The sequence below is a fragment of the Belonocnema kinseyi genome, chromosome 1 (assembly GCF_010883055.1).
Source record: "Belonocnema kinseyi isolate 2016_QV_RU_SX_M_011 chromosome 1, B_treatae_v1, whole genome shotgun sequence".
Classification (NCBI taxonomy): Eukaryota; Metazoa; Arthropoda; class Insecta; order Hymenoptera; family Cynipidae; genus Belonocnema; species Belonocnema kinseyi.
This window is the reverse complement of record NC_046657.1, coordinates 120736465-120746051: the sequence shown is the minus strand read 5'-3', so window position 1 is coordinate 120746051 and position 9587 is coordinate 120736465. Positions and strand designations below refer to the sequence as shown.

General features: G+C 35.8%; 1 protein-coding gene across 1 annotated transcript in view; it reads left to right on the top strand.

Moving 5' to 3' along the window:
- LOC117179848 (zwei Ig domain protein zig-8-like) overlaps positions 1-9587 on the top strand; it is a 77642-nt gene that overhangs the window by 41466 nt on the left and 26589 nt on the right. Inside the window, exon 3 of the mRNA XM_033371999.1 lies at positions 565-778. Within this exon, the coding sequence (XP_033227890.1) occupies positions 565-778 (214 nt within the window). The remainder of the gene's footprint in view (positions 1-564; positions 779-9587) is intronic.

Here is a 9587-nt window from a genome sequence, read left to right as displayed (position 1 = left end):
CGCCAATTAGCACAAATGGTAAGTTCCGACAGTGCCTACAAGTGTGCCTACTGGCCGCTAAATGGCAATACCGGTTTCATATGTATACACCTGGTATATCGTTTGGTCGACTAAGATTTTCAAAACAGAATTTACATTGTTGCTTTGAAAAGAGGAACCTTTATTTACATCTTGTGCTGCATAGTGAAGCATAGTAATACTGGACGTTTTACAAAAGTTTAGGTTTGACCAAACTAATTTTAAGTCTTTCGTAGCAAAACTTGAAAATAAAGAACTTTCTTTATCAAATTAGTGAAAATTTGCTTTCTTCAAGAAGTATTAAGGACGTCGTCAGTATTCAATATGTTACGAAAATAGTAATAATGTTACAAGTCGAGTTCATCTAGTATATCATGTCGGAAAAAATTTTGAATAACAATTATTTCACATTTGTCACATTAATTATGAGCAATAAGTTGTCTACCTACATTCGAAAATTCGGCGAGATGAATATTTGTTTTCTACGATTTAAGTTTCGAATCCTTTCGAAACTAATAGCATTCTATATTAAATATTTATTTCTAGGTCATGTGGATACGTCAGAGTCCTGACAGGACTTTCCTGCTCACTATGGGAAAGAGCACGCACACAGCTGACCCGCGATACAGTGTTAAATTTAAATACCCTAATAATTGGAGACTAGCAATTACTTCAGCCCAGAAAGAAGATCGAGGACTGTATGTTTGTCAAGTTAATACACATCCTCCTAGAATGCTGATAACAAACGTCACTATACTAGGTAAATAAAAAATCCAGTAAATTTAAAATAGTATATATAATGTGTACCTAGGAGTGGTAAGCGTTTTTAATCGAACGTGAGTTTGTAATAACGAGGTGGTGATGAGCGCGAAACGCTAGTCAAAGCCTCATTATTGCAAACTTAGGATCGTATAAAAAGACGTTTTACTCCATGGTACGCGCGATACATAATGTAACAATTAATAATTTACAAATTTATCACCTCTGAAATTGAAGTTTATATTTAGGCGTTCTAAAATCGTATAGGGGCGACAGCGAGTGCGCATTTGCTCAAACGCGTTAATCATGCCTACTTTAAATAAAAGAAGATGATGTACTTAGGCAGTCAAGTTGAACTTTGGCTAAGCTGTTTAATTCTATATACAAGTATAAAATCTGCAGAATGAGCGTTTTCCTGTAAAATAACATTCGATTGTACCGCTTACGCACATGCGTGGAATTTAGTTGGGTTGTGTATACACAGCCGGAACCGTTAAAAAAATTATCCATGTCAGTGAAAAAGCATTTTTTGAGGACAGAGTCTGGACTGCTGGAAGAAGATATTCAAAAATTTATTTTTTTTCTGTTATGTGTTTAACACTACTGTTTGATCCTTATTTATGCCCATCTGGCAAGTTGGCTTCCCAGACTAAAAAACCTTGTAATAGGTTATTTTCTAGAACAGTAACAGATATGTCTTCCAGCCCAGCACGCGATGCTGTAAAGTGGTAAAGGTTTGATCAAAGTTATTTCTGTGACCAGTCTCAGAGGTGCTTTCCCGCCCCATGAAATTTTGAAAAGAGTTGAATTTCGATCCAGATTTCAATCAGATATTGAAAGGGGTTGAAGTTCGAACAACATTATTTTTGTGACCAATCATAGGGATACCCTCCCGTCCTTGAGAGATGTTGAAAAGGGTTAGATTCTTCACCAACATTATTTTAGCGACCAGTCACAGAGTTGCGTTTCAACCCCAATTAAAGACTTTGTAAGGGAGTAGGGGTTTGACGAACATTATTTCGCTAACAAGTCATTGCGATGCCTTCCCGTCCCGCAAGAGACGTTGGGAAGGGGTAGCGGTTTGCCCCATTATTTCTGTGACTAGTAGCATAAGTACGTTCCAGCCCCAATAAGAGACGTTGGAAATGGGTAGGGATTTTACCAACTTTATTTTTGCAACCAGACAAAGGGGTGCTTTCGCGCCCCGCACGAGACGTTGGAAAGAAGTAGAGCTTGGACCAAAATTATTTTTGTGACCAGTTACAGATGTGCGTTCCAGCTTCACCACGAGATGTTTTAAAGAGGTATGGGGCCTCACCAAAATTATCTCTGTAACAAGTCACAGGGGGGCTCTTGAATAGACGTTGGAAAGGAGTCGGTATTCGACCAACATTGTTTCTGTAACCAGGCACATGAGTGCCTGCCAGCCCTTCACGCGACTTTAGAAATGTGTGGGGGGTTTGACGAACATTATTTCTGTGAACAGTTAAAGGGGCGCCTTCCCACCCTCCCAAAATGCTGGAAAGGGGTGAGGGGTTAAACTCATATTATTTCTGGGACCAGTCACAGGAGTGCATTCACTTCCTCACGAGATGTAAGAAAGGGATAGGGTTTTCATCAAGATTATTTCTGTGACTAATTACAGGGAGGCCTTCTAACCACCAAGATATGTTAAAAGGGGTAGAAGTTCCAACAGCATTATTTTTGTTATTAGACACAGGAGTTCAATTTCGTCTCCACGATATATTCGAAAGGAGTAGGGATTCGATCAACATTATTTCTGAAACCAGTCACAGGGGTGCCTTCCAGCACCCCATGAAATATTGTAACGGAGTATGGGATTGACCAATATTATTTCTGTAATCAGTCACAGAAGTGCCTTTCCCTCCTGATACGATTTGGAAAAGAGTAGAGGTTTCACCAATATCATTTCTGTAAACAGTCACAGGGGTGGCTTCCCACGGAATCTTGCAAAAAGGTGGCGGTTATACCGACAAGACACCGCAGCCACGACAACGCCCCGGCTCACATCGCCTTTCTTGTGAACAGCTACCTGACCAAAGCCGGCATCCCAACGCTTCCGCAGCCGCCCTACAGCCCAGATGTGGCCCCCCCAGACTTTTTTTTGTTTCCTCGCCTGAAAAGGCCGATGAAAGGCGAGCATTTTGAGACGACAGAGGGGATCCAAGCAGCATGTACTGCGGCTCTCAAAGCTATTCCGGAGAATGGCTTCCGTGACGCCTTCAATGCTTGAAAATCGCGCTGGCAGCGCTGCATCGACGCAGAAGGAGCCTATTTTGAAAGTTTTAAAGAATTGTAAGGAATAGTTCCATAAATTTTTTTTTAATCGACTCAGTCCTATTACTTTCCGGACAAACCCTGTATTTCTGTGACCAGTTAGGGATTTGAAAAGTTGAAAAAATTTGAATTCATGTAGTCCTTGAATTCTGTAAATTCAATTAATTCCGTGAATTCCATGAATTACGTGAATTCTACGAATTCCTTGAATTGTGTGCGTTCTTTGAATTCCATTAATTCCACGAATTCCTCGAATCCGCGCCGTCAGCTACTACCTCGCTTAAAATATGCTGTTTAAAAAACTGGTAAACAAAATTTTCGGCACATGTAATTTTTTTTACTGGTGCTCACAATTTGTTTTACTGGTAGTATCGGAGCAAACTGCGTCCGAGCCTAAGATTTATTTTACAGAAATGTAAATTCGCTAATCTTTTAGATAGAAGTACGAATTAATAATTTCAGGTTGTAAATCAAAATGAAAACATAAATCTTGAATTTGCCGTGAATATTCGATTTAATCATATATGTTTCTTTAATACGAAAGATTTGGGTTCCAACTAAACAATAAACATTTTATTATGATTATGTTTAAACTCATTCACAAAATTTCCAGCTTATTAGCAACTACTCGAATATGACAGTCATAAAAATAAATGTTATGATAACCAAGAATTGTTGCTCTTTCTTGATTTATTTGGTTTATTCATTAATTTTTTGGAAAAAGTCTATTTATTGTGCTACAAGTGCGGAAAGTAGGTAGTTCTAAATCCAAAAATTTTAGGAAATTTTCAGTAATTTATCGGTAATTTACTATAATTTATCAGGCATTTATGGTAACTTATCAATTCGAATTCGTCCAATCACTATTCACTACTCACAATCAGTCTTTAACCGTCAAATCATAATTGAGTTCGTGATTTCAGAAATCCTGGAAAGTAAACCTGAATCGAAATGCGTAAGTGCGGCAGCGAGGAAAGTCTTTTTATAACTGCTTTTTACAACAGTTCTGGAATTAGTCTCTCCCCGCACTTAATACATGCCTCGAAAATCTAACGTTTCGTGCGAGCATTATAAAAACGTAATTTTTAAGATTGCTTCGAAGTTCAGGTACGCTTTAACCATCCAAATTTAGTAACAGATATACCTTTCTCCCTCATCCGGTTGGACTCAAAACTTTGCTGGATCATTCGTTTCTGTAACCTCGTGGAATCTCACTATCCAGTCTACTACAGAAAAGCGTGAAAGTTCGTGCTAATCTTCGAGTGGACCAACTTTTTCTTTTAGAGTCGAGTCATTTCTTTCCTGTTTTATATGAAGTCTAGAGTAGAGCATTCAGCATACTACTTTGAGTATAAAAATTCATAGTCTATTAATTATAAGTTGTAAGTTTTATAAAATATTTATTAGTTTTAAATTAGATGTCTGCACTGGGCCACGATTTTATAAAACCAATTGTCTTTTTTCAATTCTTCATCTCCTAGGATTAATTGATATAAAATTTTTCCTAACAAAAACTTATAAACAGTAACAACATTTAATCGCCTAGAAACTACAATGAGAGGATATTAATCACTCTATGCTTCAAATAGTCCAAAGTATTGAAAATTTTCATTTGATTGGAGCTTGAATGCATCCATATTCTGGAGAGCTGAACAATGCATAATTCCTGAACGTAAATTCTATTTCGGCTTCCAGCACTGTCTAAATTCCTTGTAGTAACATAATCTCACCTCCTAGTACGTAAAAAACTCAGTCACTCGCACTCCACATATTTTCCTCTAAATTGCAAAGAAAATCCAAAAAATTTAAGTTTAACTTTCGAATGGAGACCAGGGTACCCAGTTACTAACTTGATGAGACTCAAGGCAGAAGGCAGAAGGCCTTTAAAAATGACATCAATGACTTTTAGTTACATACAATTTTTTACGGTTGTTGTAAAAAATTGAAAAACAGTACTTTGTGCCTATAGTTTTGAAAAAAATAGAACTGAGAGAATGATTATTTAAAATTAGAAGAATTTAAACTTGAATTATCTATGATTCGCATAAATTGAATGAATAAATTTTTCCATTTCCCAATAGAAAACTTTTTTTTCAGCAGAATCGGCTTCACGTTTTTGACCTTATATTTAATTATAATAACTAATTATAATGGTTATCATGAATTATAATAAAATTGTACTCGCCGGTGACGTAAAGACAAATAATGCTAACAAAAATTGAGCTCGTTATTCGAAATTGATAGTGTTCTCCGCCGGGTTATCTCTTTTTATTCTTATTATCATAACGTTGCACCATAACTCTTTTCGGACAAGTGTGACTCAATCAGCGACAAAGAGAGTAATAATAAATCTCTCTAGTAATCACCCTATGTGATGAGCCTCACAACGTCATTATGTAAAGCTCCGCACTCAGTGGCGGATTTGCACATTTGCTGCTAGTAGGCTATTTAAATTTTGCTGTCACTACCGAGCTTCACAATTCGATAGCCTAGTTCACAATCATATTAATTAAAACTTTTTTGGCAATGAAATTGTAACGTTGTGATTTGTGCACTGACGATCGTCCTAATCTCATCACCTTTTTTCCGTAATTAATATGATTGTGAACGAGGGGATCATTTGGTCAGATCGTGGATTATTTATAGAATTCAACGATTTACTTCAGATTGCACCAGAAATAATTTTTGGGTTTATTTTTAAGCTAATAAAATTTGAATCATTTACTACTCATAAGCGGGATAAGGTATGCTTTAATACTACTTACACAATAATTTACATTCCGTAAACGTAATAAAAATTTTTTGTATTGCATTTAGCCACAGTTTAAAAACATTATATCCAATTATTTGGTAATAATCCGGCTGAAGATGACTATAAAATTCAATTAAGATATGAAAATTCTACCAAATCTTTGCACGATTTTCTATTCGCGAAATCATCAATTCTATCGTCAACAATTTGTCGCTGGTATACATATAGACAAGCAAAGTGCTATAGCCAAGTTTGGAAAACGTTTTGCAAATTTTGTTTCTGCAGGAACAAAGATAGACTTTTTAATTATTCAGAATCTGGTTTTAACTAAATTCTTTCAGAAGAAAGACTGAATTGAAAATTTAAGCATTCTTAAATTAAGTCATTCTCTAAATCATTAGAATATATTTCTTTGCTGATATAGGCTTTTTCGGCAAGAATTGATAATAAAAATTCACTTATTTTTGTAATTCTTTATTCTTCTTTATCAAAATTTTCTCGGTCAGATACGAAAAACTTTCGAAGGTATTCGTAAAAATCGGCAGCAGTGGTCAACTCTATGGTAGATGCCTGAATTTCAAAATTCACTTTTTTATTCTTTCCAAAAAACATTCCGCACATCAACCATTACAGCTGTTTCCAGTTTTTTGAAATTTAAAATTATTCCCGTCACTTCTCTTCACGTTACAGGCTTTTCGGCGCAATCATCCTTGATTGATTCCAAAGTTTTAAGGACTTCGTGCCAAGAATCTCTCAAACTTCTACATGTGTCCACTCTACCTGACCAACGTGTCACATTTATTCTCTTTAGCGTTTTCACTTTACCGACATCAGTCGTTAATTTGTTTCGGCAATGTGTCGAACTCACAAAAAAAACGTAAATTGATTGAAGCAGCATGGAAAAGCGACAAGCCTCTGTGCAATATTCAGCAGCCGCTGTTGCCAATAAATGTAAAGAGTGGGCAGAACAAGGAACAGAAAACGTTTCTTCAGCTTTATGTCACACTGAGGGCGAAAACTTGAGAAATCTTTCACCCGACTCATTTGTTTCCAAACTTATCTAATGACGAGTGTAAGTTGGTCCACATGTGCTATGTCTGATGTTGAATCGATTATTAGGGCAAAATAATTCCCCTTATTATATCATTTCCAATCTGCTTAAAGACTTTATGACCCATCAAGAGAATAGAGTCATCGCGAACGGTCGTAACTGGCACATCCAGATCCTTTATTCCCAAATCTTTCAATATGACTGACAAAAAAAGGATCAAATTTAGCTAACATTAGCTAATAGTTCCAAAATCATATGTACAATCATTTACATTACGAGGATCACCAAACTATTCATTTTTTCCTCTGAAAGCGAGGTCTCTTGAACACAGTAGATTCACTACAGCAACAACCCTCTTCAGAACGTTTCTCCCATAAGGAATTTCTTCATTAATCTGGACATGCAGTAAACTGTCGAGTCAGCCATCACTCTCACTTCTAACTTTGAACTAAGGATACTAGATTTATTGCGCGCAGAGCTTTCATGCTGAGCTATTTGGTGTCCTGAATTTTTCCAGTTATTGAATCCTTCGTTCTCAAACGGAGTCTTATTCGCCAAAGGACCGAATGTCAAACAAGGCCCGCAATATACAGATCTTTTACTTTCAGAATTAATCAGAGAATTTCGGTCATTCACTTAATTATTTTTTCTTTAGAAGATACTCACTGGTAAGGAACGACACTGATCAGCATTTATTTTTTCAATTTTAGAGAAGTCACAAGACTTGTTTTGATCGTAGCCGTACCTTGCGAGAATCTCTTTTGAGGTATCGTCAATTTCCTATAAAGCTTGACCTTTGTTTATATTTACTGTTGTTTGCACTTAGTTATTACTTGACGTTTGATTCTGAGACGCATCTTCAATTATTGTACTTATTGATGATTCCTCTACTTCCTCTTCGACAAGAACATTAATATCCGTTTTTTCTAAATTAGGTTGTTCAATAGATGACTGCTGTTGTTAATCCGCAGAGTTCAAATCCGCTTTATCTTTCCCATATTGCCTTGTGTCAGTGCATGTTGATAAAGTTCCTGATCTTTCAACACTGCTTCCAGTTCCACTTTAAACAAAACTGTAAATTTTTATCCTTTACCGATAATCTGTTCTTCTTCTTTTTTTAATTTTGGCCTTCTTTTTATACTCAGCTTCACTAATTTGCTTTCTCCCATCACTTATTCTAATAATTTTTTATCCAAGAACTGAAATACAAAAGATTATGTTATTGGGAGTTTAAATCGGTTCAGCCGTTCTCAAGTGATGCTCTTAACAGGAAACAAAATTTCATTTTTATTAATATAGATGAAGATGATATAAGAAAAAAAATGGATTTTCTTTGCGTAGTTTCCGAATGTAGCACTTTGAAAAACTAAATTAATATGTATTAGAAATCGCAGGACGCAGTCAACCGAGGCGGCTTTTCTTTTGCTTTTAAAATATCGTTTATATGATGATCAACAAACAAATACAAACTCTCTAGCTTACATTAATATAGCAGTTTGCCGCTCGATAGGAAGCGCCACCGAATTTACATAAACGGCTGCACTCACATTCATTATTGCCGAGAATAAGCCTGGCACTTACGGTAGTGTTTCTATTGCTGGTTTCGAAAGGCTTCCCACTGGAAGTTGGGTCTCCTTATTATTCTGAATTAAGCGCTCATTTATTACAACAATAAGCAGTTAAATAAATTCAAAAAAGTATTGAAAGATTTCATTTGATAAATATTGAAAAATCTAAATCCAATATCTTAACCTAAATCATAAATGACTGTTATAAATGATAAATAAGTTTCTAGCAACTGATCTACATAGAAATTTATCATTTTAAATTAACCGGCAAAAATTATTATTTTTTTTGCCAAGGCGAGCGCCCCGTCGCATTCCAATTGGTGAATTAAAGAAGGAACTCAGACAACAGCCCAGCTGGCAATACAACCATGTGTAGTATCAGCTATATTTGTACTCTATTTAAAAAATATATATATATATATGGCTGCCAAAAGAGCAGCAAATCTCATCCAACTGACTGCCGAAATAAATTCATTTTGCCGAAAATTTAAATTCATAGATCAGGAAATTTTTTAAATATATTCGTCAATTATTTATCATTGTATTAAATAAAATGTTATCTCAAATTTACGTTCATTGTGAAAATTAGACACGGCTTGACACGACGAAATTGCTTAAGGTGGCAAAAACTTTCGCCCCAAAATTGCCGCCCCTAAAATCTGTCGCTCTAGTCTCCAGCCTACTCAGACTGCTGGCAAACCCACTACTGTCCCTACTGGAACCAATCAGTATTCAAAGTATTTTGTCTATAGCTCCCTATAATAACACTGACCACATCAATCATTTTAGTACATTGATTGATTTGTTTATTGTCGAGGGTCTAGACAACGTGATTTCTTATACTTAGCATTCAAACTCATTTCTCCTTAACCATAATACTGGATTTCTTGAGCACCTCTCTACTTATGTCTGGAAAATAATTTTTACTAGATAGCATATAAATAGAAAGGTGACTTTTCTAACTACACTTTTATCTTCAGCCTTTGAAAAGTTTGCGCCTCCCGACCAAAGCAAAGAAGAAGTTCACTACTCGGATTACTACATATATACGAGGGTGGATTGATAAGTTTCCGGCCTGACCAAGAAAAACAACGTTTTTAAGAATTTTTTTTTTTTATTTCTCAACATAATCTCCTCCAAG